At 39.5% G+C, this 15,435-nt stretch overlaps 1 protein-coding gene and 1 pseudogene across 1 annotated transcript in view; both read right to left on the reverse strand.

The window, feature by feature from the left end:
* LOC127421039 (GON-4-like protein) overlaps positions 1 to 1,279 on the reverse strand; it is a 33,280-nt pseudogene extending 32,001 nt beyond the window's left edge.
* Positions 1,280 to 6,249: 4,970 nt separating this feature from the next.
* The window catches only part of ints3 (integrator complex subunit 3), a 28,479-nt gene continuing 19,293 nt past the window's right edge, over positions 6,250 to 15,435 (reverse strand). Inside the window, exons 21-29 of the mRNA XM_051663521.1 lie at positions 14,884 to 14,952; positions 14,702 to 14,777; positions 13,704 to 13,817; positions 13,112 to 13,160; positions 12,851 to 13,018; positions 8,050 to 8,150; positions 7,845 to 7,917; positions 7,216 to 7,369; positions 6,250 to 7,122 (exon numbers count right to left, since the gene is read on the reverse strand). Coding sequence (XP_051519481.1) covers positions 7,045 to 7,122; positions 7,216 to 7,369; positions 7,845 to 7,917; positions 8,050 to 8,150; positions 12,851 to 13,018; positions 13,112 to 13,160; positions 13,704 to 13,817; positions 14,702 to 14,777; positions 14,884 to 14,952 — 882 coding nt within the window. The 3' untranslated portion in view covers positions 6,250 to 7,044. The remainder of the gene's footprint in view (positions 7,123 to 7,215; positions 7,370 to 7,844; positions 7,918 to 8,049; positions 8,151 to 12,850; positions 13,019 to 13,111; positions 13,161 to 13,703; positions 13,818 to 14,701; positions 14,778 to 14,883; positions 14,953 to 15,435) is intronic.

Consider the following 15,435-nt stretch of genomic DNA (forward strand, 5'->3'; position numbering starts at 1 on the left):
ACACTCTGAGAGCCAAAAATGCAGCAAATGCCGCAGGCAGCTCTCACTCGACCTGCCACTGTCAAACAAGGCTAAATTTGGCTACTTAACCTCTCACTGTCACAGGCAGCTCTCATCCCTCCGTCTCTGTTATTTGCGCCTCTTTAAGCCTCGTTATATAAATCCAAAATGTTTTTGAATGTGAAAAAAATAAGTGAAAAAATAAGTAAGAAGAGCAATCAAAATTCATTTTAAAATGCTCCAGCGCAAGATTTACTGGTATATTATATTCATTTTATAGAATGAAACTTGTTATTTTGTTATTAACACAGAATGTATACACTGTTCTCCAGGCTTTGCGTCAATTCAAATCTCCAAACACAAAAAGACCAAAAATAGGGGGCCTGGGTAGCTCAGCAAGTATTGACGCTGACTACCACCTCTGGAGTCACAAGTTCGAATCCAGGGTGTGCTGAGTGACTTCAGCCAGATCTCCTAAGCAACCAAAATTGCTAGGGAGGGTAGAGTCACATTGGGTAACCTCCTTGTGGTCGCTATAATGTGTGGTTCTCGCTCTCGGCGGGGCGCGTAGTGAGTTGTGTGTGGATGCCACGGAGAATAGCATGGGCCTCCACACGCACTACATCTCCGCGGTAACGCACTCAACAAGCCACGTGATAAGATGCACGAATTGATGGTCTCAGACGTGGAGGCAATTGTGATTCGTCTTCTGCCACCCGGATTGAGACGAGTCACTACGCCACCATGAGGACTTAGAGTGCATTGGGAATTGGTGAGAGTTGCGTTTTGCGTTGACGGATCGTGTGTGAGAGATGCATGTGGCGATGATAGATTGCGTGTGAGAGATGCATGTGGCGATGATGGATTGCATGTGAGAGCTGCATGTGGCAATGATGGATTGCGTGTGAGAGCTGCATGTGGCGTTGACGGATCACGTGTGAGAGCTGAATGTGGCGTTGACGGATCACGTGTGAGAGCTGTATGTGGCGTTGACGGATCACGTGTGAGAGTTGCATGTGGCGTTGACGGATCACGTGTGAGAGCTGCATGTGGCGATGAAGGATCACGTGTGAGAGCTGCATGTGGCGTTTACAGATCTAGGTGAAAGCTGCGTTTTGCGTTGACGAATCGCGTGTGAGAGCTTCCTGTGGCGTTTACGGATCACGTGTGAGAGCTGCATGTGGCACTGACGGATCGTGTGTGAGAACTGCATGTGGCATTGACGGATCGCGTGTGAGAGCTGCATGTGGCGTTGACGGATCACGTGTGAGAGCTGCATGTTGCGTTTACAGATCTAAGTAATAGCTGCATTTTGCATTGACAAAACGCAAATGCAAGTTCCCCGGCTTGTTTAGCTAATGCTCATGTGCATTCTAGAGGTGACTGACAAGTGATGTCTGTATCCAAAAGGTGACTGGCTCTTTTAACTGTAAGGCAGGACTTTCTTTCTACATCCGTTGACTGTTGAGTGCTCAGAGCTCCTTGGTTGAGCGTTCCAATTCCTCCCATTCATTTAAATAGAAGTGGCCCGTCTCTGCTAAATAATCTTTGACAGAACAAATATTTTGAGGGACAATGACCCAAGTTAAAGAAAAAAACGTAATATAGGCAACTTAAATATTTAAAAAACACCTTATTTTGTTCATTAATGTTTCTAAGATTATGAATTCATGTTGATGTACATTTTAATATTAAAATGTAATGTGTACAATATATGTTTTTGAGTGCAGAGTCTGAGTCCTATTTAGTCTTGTAGGTAGCACTGTTGTTTGCAGTGATTGCCTTGACTGACACTTGATTGTAAAGTTACAATAATGCAACACATGAACAGAAGCATACACTACATGACAATAGTTATATTTGTCTTCCTGTAAAGTTAGGGTTATTTTGCTAAAAGCAGTTAACAACATTGAATAAATTAATATGTAAAAATATTTAGGATTTGTATAACATATATTTATGGAGTGTCAAGCTTTTTGTTTTCACACATCATGATAATGTCAATAAGACTCTATCTTATTAGATGTCTTATTTGATTGAACTAACAGAAATGATGCTACATGTCAATGCTGCTTATTTTTGTATATGTGTGACCAGTCTCAAAGAGTAACAGTAAACAAAGATTAAAATAAGGTGCCAAGCAATTAATAAAATGGAAAACTTTTCTCCCACAATCACAAACAAGACAACAGTTGTAATTCTGATGCAGTCTCTCTTTTGTAATTAAAAATGAATAGATAATCACACTTACACAGACATAGTGGACACAAAGCATTCTCGCTGGATGGTAGGGTTTTATTGAAAATAATTTAGGCTTTAATGTCTCGCCGATAATTTATTACCAGCAGCCTAAGTTTAAATCTGTAAGTTGAAGTTCAAGTGCTTTTATGATCATTTCTCTCCTGTGTGGCAGGGGACGAAACGAAACACAGTGTCTTCTGAACCGCATGTAGACCTAACATATGACATACATGACCAGTAAAAACACCTATTAGTACAAATAACAACACAAGACTCCACAGAACAATTTATAATTCGCAGTGAGCTAGAACTATGCTGAACTACATCTCTTTTTACTGTTGTGCAAGTTGCACATCTGCAAATATTGAAGCGATGTAGGCTGTACATTGTGAGGTTGGATCAAGTTTTCTTGTGCAAAAGAAAAAGACAGGATTGTAGAGGCAGCAGAATATGCAAATTAATGTTTTAAATATCCTAGTTTATGGAAACATAAACATAAACTGCGCATGTGTGTATACGGTGCCGGATCACAAGAGAGGCGCAAGTAACGGTGATGGTGCGAGTTGGAGCTGTATGTGACGCTGACGGGTGGAGAGGGAGGTGCAGGTAACGGTGATGGATCACGAGGAAGACGCTTAAACAGTGACGGAGCCCGTGAGAGCTGCATGCGGCGTAGTGCCTCTCCAGAAATAATTAGTTGGTGATCAGTTATTTTTTTGCTACTTTTCAAAAGCCTTTTTTTTATTTTTATTTTTTTTATATAGATTTTATTGTTTTACTCTTGTCTTATACCCACTTTCTAATGTATTAAAAATGACCATAAATTAAATTATTTAATTTTAAAACTATGTGAATCTAAATGAGTAAAATGAGTTGTGCATAATAAAAATATGAAAATATAAATATGAAAATAATACTTTGCCTCAGTCGTGGCGTTATTTAACCCCCCAAATAAGGTCTCTAAATGCTGATGACAAAGGAGTTTGCCATTGTATTGCAAAGATTGTAAAATGTCATTTCCACCGCAGAATTGGCATCAAACACAGTACATATTATGATATGTGAAAATGACACTGTGATGGAAATGTTCATTATGCTTTTTAAGAATTTGCAGAATTCTCTCGACACCATTATATCTACTATTGGACAACGTTAGAACAAAGAAATGAAATAAAATGTGTTAAATAGCAGAAGTCCATGGGGCCAAAAGTGCCTATAGTTGAAGAAACACCCAATTACAGAACTGCCAATCTTTACATTTCTAAAGACTTTTTCCATTCTCTTTGAACTCTGCAAATTGATTAGAATTTGAGCTGTCAGCCAGCTGGATCAACCGTGACACACTAATGATGTCCACCTGTAACTCATCAGATGCTTTTAAACAAGACCTCTGGCAAATCCTCAATGTCCTTTCAATATTTAAGAAGCCGAAGAACAGCTCTAGCACTCTTTATACAAGCTGACACATTTCCATCGACTGTGATTTGATTCATTTGTGAAGTTTGAGACATGTTTGCTTTTGCAGCAGATGAAGCGAACTTTATGACACCCAAGGTCTTCAGGAGAAATCTACCATTGACTCCTGGAAGAATCCCAAAATTTACCATTCCTCCCAAACTATTGCGGTCTCCTCGGCTGTGTCTACTGCAAGACAAAGACGATGACACGCATGAGCTGATCTCTCCAGACAGTCCAGAGAAACCGTCTCCCAGAAGCATGCCTCCCACTGCTTCACCGTACATCTCTGCCAAACTTCGCTTCACCCCTAAGAAGACGACACATAAGAAATGTGCAAGCGAGGATCTCTCCGACCCTTCGACTCAAGCTGCCATGTCTCTGGAACATGTTGGGAAGGTCACCACCCCTTACGGCTTTCGGACCTTAGCTGCCAGTCCCAGTGTGAACCGGAGGGAGTCATTGTTTCATAAGAAAAGACGCTCTTCAGAGAGGAGAGTGAATGGAGAGTCGGTGGTTTCACCCAGATCTTCACATTCACCATTCAATTTCACAAAGAAAAACGGCTCCGTGAAGAAGTACCAGGATGACATTGATGACATCCATTCCCCTCGGAAGTCCAAAAGAGAAGGACTGGAGTTGCTCCTGAACAAACCGTTGGCTGTCTTGAGGGGTCTTACTCCCAAAAGGAAGAACTGTTCTTTAAAACTTCAGCTATAAAGAGTGACCGATATCCGTGTTGGTATAGACCATGTTGGTTGTCTGTATGTGTTGTACCATTTTTGGAGAAGATTTTAAATTGTGAAATAAAACAAATTTTAATTCAAACTGGACAAAATCATCTTTGTTCCTTTTAGAGATATCGTCAAAGAGATATCGCACCTCTGAATGGACATTTACTCACACATTTGGGATGGTAATAGGATGTGTATGTTCTTCTGCACAACACAAAGATTTTTAGAAGAATATTTTGGCTCCGTAGGTCCTTATAATGGAAGTCAATGGTGACCAGAATTCTGAAGCTCCACATCCACAACTTGCATTATGAAAGTACAGATTTAAAGTAAGAGGATCTATATAGATATCTCACCCACACCTATAATATCACTTCTGAAGATATGGATTACTTGAACGCTGCGTTTACGTGCTTTTTGGAGCTTCAAATTTCTGGTCACCATTCACTTGCATTTTATGGACCAACAGAGCTGAAATATTCATCTACAAATCTTCATTTGTGTTCTGCAGAAGAAAATCATACATCTGGGATGGCAGGAGTGCATAAAAGATGTTTTCATTTTTGGGTGAACTATTCCAAGGAAACAAAAGCTCAAAAGCAAGTAAAACATGTCATAATACACATACAACTACCATATTTTGTACATGTTTCAATGGCCTAATATTGAATTAATAAGATTTATCTGGGTTATATAAATAAAGCTCACAACAGGACAAGTAAACATGTAAGTGGTTACAATTGTGAACAGCGGGAAAACACAGAGCCTCATTATTGAATAAGTAACCCACTGAGTCCCATTATAAAATTGCAAATTTTGAAGTATTGTTACAATAAATGAAACTTAAGTAAAATGAAAAAGATGTATCAATTCCTTTCTCCACTATTGCATGTTAGTAAAAACAGCAAATTCTGTTACTTTATTGTTAGCAAGAACTGTGCAAAATTCGACTGTAGTGTAATACTTTCACCTTAAAGAAAAAAAAAGGCATATAGTTTGTGTCATTTGGCTATCCAATGAGTAAAATACATGTGACCACATAGCTGGATAAAAATGTGGGATTAAATGGGTTAAGATTGTAATTTCAATGACTGTTCCAGGCCTGCAATTGATAATTTTAAAATCCCATCAATATTTCCTAGTTTTCCATAACCATTTGAACCCAGATGCAGGGAAACTTACATTTCCTACTAAAATCTAAAAGCAAATATATATTCTAAATATAAAATTAAAAGCAAATTGTTATTATGGAGGATACACAAATATGAATGGGAAAAAACATTTTCTTACAAGGCAAAATGATCATAGAAGTTGCAGAGCTGGTTTTCTGCAGGAGCGGCACTGATTTCTATTAAACCAAAGGTTAAAACGTGACCTGTCACATCAAAAGTGTTGATGCCTTGCAATGCAGCTCAATCAATTCAGATGTCAAAACCATTGTTCTGTATCTTGTATCAGTGTTTGTGCTTAGATGCATGTGTAATCCTTTGCATTTACACATGAGTAGGCCCAGATGCAATAGGCAGGTTTTTTTTTCCACATTTTCTGTGCTGATTTTGGGGGAAAATCTTCAGCATGGATTTAAATATGGTAAAATGTGTTAGAGCTAAGGGTACTACACTAATTGGTTTACTGAATCTTAAAAACATTGTAAATGATGGGCATTCCAATTCTGTGGAAATCTGCACATCTTTCTGTGGGTACAATTTCAGTGCGGGCCTGATGATAAGAGTGCATAATCTTTAAACAAGATTGTTAGGGGCAGTTCAGACAGAAGGCATTCTTAATGGATGAATGTGAATTTTTGGTAACAAAATCAAACTTTTTCCAGGCTTTTTTATTAATATCATAGTCCTTTAATATAGTTACAATCTGTTTTATGAAAATAAGTCAGTAGAAATAATTTTTTAAAAAGTCCATCAAGTCGAGTCGTCCATTTGTACAGTCCCACTTTCTCTGTGCATTCCAAACACAACGTAAAAATTAGCAGATGAGAAGTTTGCTTCCCTCTGTCAAGTCCCGGGCTCCACCCTGAAGAGCCACAGCATCCAAACAGGACAGAGCGTCAGTCTTTATTTATGATGAAAGCTCTGTTCGACATAAGATAAAAGGCTTGAACCTGATGTTTCTAATCTGCTTTCCACATTTCCAAATGCAGTAAAATCTTTAATCCGTTTAAGATCCCTGTACTTCACATTACAGTCTGTATTCTGGGTTCACTATACTTAAACTTGTTGATAATCTCTCTTTAAAAGTACATTACCATGACATTTTAAGGGTGAGCCATTGAGAAGAGTTAGTCAACCTTCTCTTTTAGGCAGTCTGTCAGTCTATGCCAGTCTGGATTTAGTTTCTCCAGGCTTAGCCGCCCCCACTGCACCCGTCCTTACACTTAACCAAACGTCAGAGCTAGTAGGGTCTCCCAGGCTCCAGCCAATGGCATTTGAAGTCCATAGAAAGATTTCTGCCCCTACAATAGGAGAGTGTGTCTGGGCAGGCTGCCCCTGAGTGGCTGGAGTAGATGTTTGGCAGGTAGCCTCCAGTGACATCACAATCGCGGAGGGGGCGTGCTTATGCTGGGGTGTGGTTGCTGTGGAGACCAGGGTGTGTCCTCTCAGTCACTGTCAGAACCTACGGCAGATGAGCCTTTCCGTTTCCTCTTGGGAGCTTTGGGTTTGGCGTCCTCTTCCTCCTAGAAATGAAATGATGACAAATATGGGAGTTGGCCTAAAAGCCTTTGTCATGATGTCATAATGAAAATGTTTTGCTGTAATTGTGTATTTACAGATGCACTACTGGAGGCGCTCTCCTCGTCATTGCAGGGCTGTGGAGCCACACCCTTTCGAGATCGGGGTGAGGATGCTGGGGCTTTGCGGCGTGATTTAGGCGGCTTGGTGGAATCCTCATATTCTTCGGCCAAAGAGAAAAGATCACTGTACCTGCCAGGAAAGAAATAGCACAGTTAGTCACATAAGAACTGGAAAATCAATCAGTAGAATCAATCTCTCCAAAACCACAATTCACTTTTTTGCAATTTAAAAATCTTTTCTGACATTTCCTAGGGGTTGTTAGGGCATTGCTGGGTGGTTGCTAGTGTGTCACATTCCGGCCTAATATAAAAGAGCCCACGTTCAAGTCTCTATGATATTCTGGTCACTAGTACAGTTCAAGACGCGCCTATGTAAGTCTATGGTTTAAATTTAAAGTTTGATTGCTTATACAAGTAATTGCACACCTCTCCTCAACAAGCAGTACGATTTGAAGTATCATTTCAATTCACAGTAAAAACGGTGCAGGCCGAGTTATGTGCAGGAGCATAACACTTATGAATAGGGTTTTGTTCCTATCCCAAAGCACTGTCTAAACAACAGTAATAGTGATGTTTGCCTTAATAAGAACCACTAAAACACGTACCTCATTTTGTGGGCCTCATCACAGCTGGCCTGAACATGCTGCAGGGCCTGTAATATGGGCGTCTGGGAAAAGACTGATACAGATACAAGAATAACTCAGAGATCATTGTGATCACAGTGAAATGGACACAAGTCTTGCAAAGTAATCAGTGATGCTTCTCACAAGGACTGTGAGAAGTCTGAGATTGACAGGAGGAGGAACTCACAGTTGTTCTTAGTGTTGCTAAGATTGAGTCTCAAGCTGTCAAGATGTTCCAGCATCTGCTCCAGGGTCAGCTGAGCCAGTTTACTGCTGGAACTCCTCAAACTGCGGAACACAACACAAACAACAGATCATTGCTCATTAGGGATGGGACGATATATGGAATTTCGATATATCGCAAACCAAAAAAAAAAAAAGAAAAAAAAAAGAAAAAAAAAAGAAAGACTAAACAGTGAAAACTCGATATTTCTAAATTTGAGACATTGTTTTCTGTCCATGTGATCATAAATGAAATGACTCAAACCACATAATCTATGTATGGCTTGATTTTACCCCTACTGGGCTTTTTTTCTACACTTTTACAGAGTTCACACAAGGTCCTTGAAGTGCTTAAAGTGCTGGAATTGAGCTTTTTTCAAATTTAAGCTATACCTGGAAAATCACCTTTTTTTGTTGAAAATTGCTGGAGATAAAAATGGAAAATTTGTTCAATCTAATATGTAATAATCAAAGATGAGATCCCGCACTCCACTTTCATTGAATGTGTCTTTTAATATCCTTTCTGTTCTTTACAGTCAGATAAAACAGAAATACACTTTAATAACAGATAGCACAGATGCGCAAAAAAATTAGACTTCTCTCTCCTTAACGAATGAACAAACACCTGTGTGAGTTTGTGAGAAGAGTTAAATTCTTAAAGGGACAGTAGCATTATAGTGCTTATTATACAAATTAATGAATTATTTCTTGTAATTTGTACACATTATTTCAAACATTGACAGTTCATATCATTATTACATATACAATTTCAAGAAATAATATTAATTGATAGAATGTAGAATTTCTATATTTTTAAAAAGTTAATTTTTTTTTTTATTATAATAATCAAGACAAACAAATTATTAAAAATATTCACATACTTTTCCAGGACAGGTTCTGTTCAGTTCTATTGCTTGTTCTGCACCCGATCAGCCTGAATATACCCCATTATTTTTTAAGGCTTATTCTTTTGTGATCTTTTCTTATGGATGATTGTTGGTGTCAGGTGGGCTGGTTTGAGTATTTCTGTAACTGCTGATCTCCTGGAATTTTCACACACAACAGTCTCTACAATTTACTCCGAATGGTGCCAAAAACATCCAGTTAGCATCAGTTCTGCAGATGGAAAAACCTCGTTGATGAGAGAGGTCAACAGAGAATGGCCAGACTGCTTAGAACTGACAAAGTTGGGGCCTGGGTATCTCAGCGAGTAAAGACGCTGACTACCACCCCTGGAGTCACGAGTTCGAATCCAGAGCATGCTGAGTGACTCCAGCCAGGTCTCCTAAGCAACCAAATTGGCCCAGTTGCTAGGGAGGGTAGAGTCACATGGGGTAACCTCCTCGTGGTCGCTATAACGTGGTTCTCACTCTCGGTGGGGTGCGTGGTGAGTTGTGCGTGGATGCCGTGGAGAACAGCGTGAAGCCTCCACACGTGCTAGGTCTCCTCGGTAACACGCTCAACAAGCCACATGATAAGATGCGTGGATTGATGGTCTCAGACGCAGAGGCAACTGAGATTCATCCTCTGCCACCCGGATTGAGGCGAGTCACTACGCCACCACGAGGACTTATAGAGCGCATTGGGAATTGAGCATTCCAAATAAAAAAAGGAACTGACAAAGTCTACGGTAACTCAGAAAACCGCTCTGTGCAATTGTGGTGAGAAGAATAGCATGTCAGAATGCTATTCTTTTTATGTTGTGGCTGATCGGTATGCATGTATGTGTATATACAGGTGCATCTCAATAAATTAGAATGTTGTGGAAAAGTTCATTTATTTCAGTAATTCAACTCAAATTGTGAAACTCGTGTATTAAATAAATTCAGTGCACACAGACTGAAGTAGTTTAAGTCTTTGGTTCTTTTAATTGTGATGATTTTGGCTCACATTTAACAAAAACCCACCAATTCACTATCTCAAAAAATTAGAATATGGTGACATGCCAATCAGCTAATCAACTCAAAACACCTGCAAAGTTTTCCTGAGCCTTTAAAATGGTCTCTCAGTTTGGTTCACTAGGCTACACAATCATGGGGAAGACTGCTGATCTGACAGTTGTCCAGAAGACAATCATTGACACCCTTAACAAGGAGGGTAAGCCACAAACATTCATTGCCAAAGAAGCTGGCTGTTCACAGAGTGCTGTATCCAAGCATGTTAACAGAAAGTTGAGTGGAAGTAAAAAGTGTGGAAGAAAAAGATGCACAACCAACCGAGAGAACCGCAGCCTTATGAGGATTGTCAAGCAAAATCGATTCAAGAATTTGGGTGAACTTCACAAGGAATGGACTGAGGCTGGGGTCAAGGCATCAAGAGCCACCACACACAGACGTGTCAAGGAATTTGGCTACAGTTGTCGTATTCCTCTTGTTAAGCCACTCCTGAACCACAGACAACGTCAGAGGCATCTTACCTGGGCTAAGGAGAAGAAGAACTGGACTGTTGCCCAGTGGTCCAAAGTCCTCTTTTCAGATGAGAGCAAGTTTTGTATTTCATTTGGAAACCAAGGTCCTAGAGTCTGGAGGAAGGGTGGAGAAGCTCATAGCCCAAGTTGCTTGAAGTCCAGTGTTAAGTTTCCACAGTCTGTGATGATTTGGAGTGCAGTGTCATCTGCTGGTGTTGGTCCATTGTGTTTTTTGAAAACCAAAGTCACTGCACCCGTTTACCAAGAAATTTTGGAGCACTTCAGGCTTCCTTCTGCTGACCAGCTTTTTAAAGATGCTGATTTCATTTTCCAGCAGGATTTGGCACCTGCCCACACTGCAAAAAGCACCAAAAGTTGGTTAAATGACCATGGTGTTGGTGTGCTTGACTGGCCAGCAAACTCACCAGACCTGAACCCCATAGAGAATCTATGGGGTATTGTCAAGAGGAAAATGAGAAACAAGAGACCACAAAATGCAGATGAGCTGAAGGCCACTGTCAAAGAAACCTGGGCTTCCATACCACCTCAGCAGTGCCACAAACTGATCACCTCCATGCCACGCCAAATTGAGGCAGTAATTAAAGCAAAAGGAGCCCCTACCAAGTATTGAGTACATATACAGTAAATGAACATAATTTCCAGAAGGCCAACAATTCACTAAAAATGTTTTTTTTATTGGTCTTATGATGTATTCTAATTTTTTGAGATAGTGAATTGGTGGGTTTTTGTTAAATGTGAGCCAAAATCATCACAATTAAAAGAACCAAAGACTTAAACTACTTCAGTCTGTGTGCATTGAATTTATTTAATACACGAGTTTCACAATTTGAGTTGAATTACTGAAATAAATGAACTTTTCCACGACATTCTAATTTACTGAGATGCACCTGTATATATATACACATACACACACACACACACACACACACACACACACACACACACACACACACATTATTTAATGTTTTTTTTGGGGGGGGCAATTGACCCTTCGCTAAAATTGCAATTGCCCCACCTTAAAAGCACTTCTGACCAATCCTGTCTTAGCAACTGTTGCCCTGCCACCATTACTCTGACACACTTTTGCTATTTTCCAACGACAGTCTATGGAAGTAATGTCTGAGTACTTTTAAGTGAGATTTTATCAAAGTAATCCAATAAATGTAAAACACGTTGTTGCCAGGTCATTTGTAATGGTGACACGAGTTACTCAGAGAGGATACACGCAGTGTTTTTCTTTCTTTTTTTAAAATAATCTTTAAATAAATCTGGAGAAGAGCATGTTATGGATTAAACTGTCAGCCCTAATTCCCAAATGAACATATAACGTCTGCAATGACACCTACATTTGCTACAAGGTTAATTAAAGCTAATAACTGAACGTTAATTCATTTACAGTATGTACTGATTCAAGTCATAGTAAAAGCGATAGTAAATAATCAGTTCACAGCATCAAAATAAGTATGTTATGAGACGTTATAAACAGCTCTGTTCACTTATACTAATGTTATTAGATGTGTAATTGCTATTAAACGTATTATTATACAAGTTTCTCTTTTCAAGTGACTGTAATAATCGTTTGCCTTGATTGTGATTCACAGTCTCCACAGTTTTTAATAAAATAAACTGTGTAATTTAACAATTTATTTTACAAAAAAACCTTTCCCATAACCACTTTTTCCCATACTGTTTCCTGTTTCTATTCTTAATATTTCCATTAATACTACTTATAATAATAATAATAATAATAATAAATAAAAAATTAATATACAGGTTGATTTCCTTGCAGTGATTTGGTCACAATGAAGATCGGGGAGTTGAGAGAAAGGTTTGATCTGGGTAAAATTAACCATGGTTTTACTATAGTAATATTGTAGTAACCATTTTTTTCTTTTTCGCAGAAGCCATTGTTTTAATGCAACTAACCATGCTGTTACTACCGTAATATGGTTTTAATATAGTAACCATGTTTAATTTTAATGCAAACAGCCGCTGCCTTTTTAAAAAAGGCACAGAGCATTTGACATGTCTCGCCCCCAACTTCACACGTTAGTAGGAAATAGATCAACAGACCAAAAAAATCTGTGCTTGTCAAGGCACTACACAGGCTGATTTCTCTGAAGAGTGTAATACATAGACAAAAAACATTGCTCTGTTTGTTTGAGCGCCTTGGCACAGCCAATGGCATGAGTTTGGGGCGGGACTGCCTGTTTTTCTGAACAATGGCAAATGGTGGGTGGGGGGTTTGTTTGGGAAATGTCTCTGAAAGGAGTCATAATTTTTGCAGTTCCACCAATTGCACACTTAGGAGTGTGTGGTGAAATAAATGCGTCGTTACCTCTGACGTTTCCGGGGCATGTTGTTGTTCTTGATGAGCAGGGCTTTGACGTGTTCTCCCAGCAAGTCGTCGTGTTTAGCCGCCCAGTGCCGCAGGATGCTGGTGGTGAACTGGTCCTCTTGGTGATAGGGTCGGCTCAGAACCATCTTCACCATCTCCTCGCTGGGCCTTCAGCACAACACAGCAAGACAATCAGCAACTAATACCAACAGAGTCTGTCCTACAGCATAGAACGAAGTAATAATCTGTCACGAGACTTACTTTTCTCTGCGCAGCTGCAACAGCAAACAGGAAAGAGCCTCTGGATGCTCTGTGAGCCGAGAGATAAATGTTACAGGGACTGAGTATGTGACTGGGTAGAGTATGTTTAAAGGTGAAGTGTGTAACTATTTTGATGTCAAAATATTGAAAGGGTGAATATTCAATTCAATTGAACATGAAGCCAGTTCAACTGGCACTTTTTTCACATTGTATGTGGACCCAGAATGTGGTATGGATTCTTTAGTGGATCTCGTGAAAGAACATCGTTGCTGTACAAAAGCAGAGTACGCCAAACAAAAGCCCCCTCCCCAGCCCTAGAGAGGCAGTGGTTTTTGTTAGGGGAGCACATATATTTCAGATGAGAAAATGTATGTATTTCATGTTTTAAATGTATTCTACATGCATAATGTAATTTTAGAAATATCTGTAACCCAAGTAAATTAAAATAAATTTATTTGAAAGTCAGTATCTAATCTGATTACAAGAATTTGTGATGTGATGCGCTACACTACACTACTACAACTAAAAACTCATTCGATTATAGCAATACATTACAACCAGCTCTGGTGTGTTCATGAAGACTGATGCTCACCCTTGTATTTGAGGTGCTGTAAAATGGGGATGATGGTCTCCAGAGGTATACTGTGTGCCAGGAAGAGCTGCCATGTGCTGTACTGCTCAAACGTCTCCCAGTCAAGAGACTGAACTGTAAAACAAACAAACAAACAAACACACACACACACCAAGATTAAATTTTACAAAGGTATAGATGAAATTTCCGTGACTTCACACAAGCAGCTTTCAATGGTGGATATGGGCAGTGCAGTGGTTGTAAAAATCTTTTAAACATTATTTAATCTAAAAATGTTTGTTAATATTAATCAAAGTTATGAATGTATATCTATGGTTTACAGTGAAGAAATATTTGTAGGTTCTTTCTGAACTAACGACAAAACCAGTTTTAACCCAATGGGCCTGTATGATTTAGTCGTGCATGGAACAGGTTGATGAATACACATCCTCACACATTTAACACACTTCTAAAGCCTGGAAATGTGGCATATAAAAATCAAAACAACATGTAAATTAAAACATAGAAAAATAATATTTGACTTCAATATCATATTCAAAATTCACATTTAACAGCTGGTTTCGATTGAACATGTTACTTTCTGCAGTCAAAATAAATGCAAAGACGTGATTTTAGAAGTATTACATTATTTTTATTAGTATATCCTCTCAAACAGTAGTCTGTGTGCTGCCGTGGTGAAGATGGGGTCCTGTTCATCCTGTTAAATCTTCCATGGGGAGATCATCGTTAGATCACAGTGGTTACACTTTAGAAATTTTGGGTCTTTTGCGATCAGAATATGTGCGATTCCTTTGTCAAAGGCGGTGTCTTATTAGAACAGACGTGATAACCTTTTTCCTGATCCAACAATCCTGATGGAAATTTAAAGAATCCCAAATCTAAGAATCCCAAATCTCCAATAATCTTTCAGAATAGTATTGCAGTTTTGAGCAAAGTAATATCGGACTATCAGAAAATGTGAAGACAGCTGTAAAACATGAAAACAGTCTTAAACTTACTGAGAATGTTGAGGACAGAGTCTTTGCGGAACATCACCAGATTACCCATCATCACGTGACACATCAACTCCTGAAGCTGTGACGAGAGAGAGAAAACGAGGAGGAGGTGAATGAAGATTGGAATAACAGGTCTTGCACTGTGAATGTAAACATGATACATTTTAAAGGTGTTTATTTCATACCTGAGCCGAATCAATGACAGCCATGATCATGTTCAGAAGCTCTCCGCTACGTAGGGTCTCATCTGGAAACTGTATGAGAGACAGTATTATTTTATTTTTTTTTATCCCCTTTTCTCCCAATTTGGAATGCCTAATTTCCACTACTTAGTCGGTCCTCATAGTGGCACGGTTATTCACCTCAATCCGGGTGGCGGAGGACAAGTCTCAGTTGCCTCTGCTTCTGAGACAACCAATTCGCACATCTTATCACATGGCTCGTTGTGCATGACACCGCGGAGAATCACAGCATGTGGGGACTCATGCTACTCTCCGCGATCCACTCACAACTTACCATGCGCCCCATTGAGAGCGAGAACCACTAATCATGACCACAAGGAGGTTACCCCATGTGACTCTTCACTCCCTAGCAACCGGGCCAATTTGGTTGCTTAGGAGACCTGGCTGGAGTCATTCAGCACACCTTGGATTCGAATTTGCGACTCCAGGGGTGGTAGTCAGCGTCAATACTCGCTGAGCTACCCAGGCCCCTGAGAGAGACAGTGTTGTATAAAG

The sequence above is a fragment of the Myxocyprinus asiaticus genome, chromosome 30 (assembly GCF_019703515.2).
Source record: "Myxocyprinus asiaticus isolate MX2 ecotype Aquarium Trade chromosome 30, UBuf_Myxa_2, whole genome shotgun sequence".
Taxonomy (NCBI): domain Eukaryota; kingdom Metazoa; phylum Chordata; class Actinopteri; order Cypriniformes; family Catostomidae; genus Myxocyprinus; species Myxocyprinus asiaticus.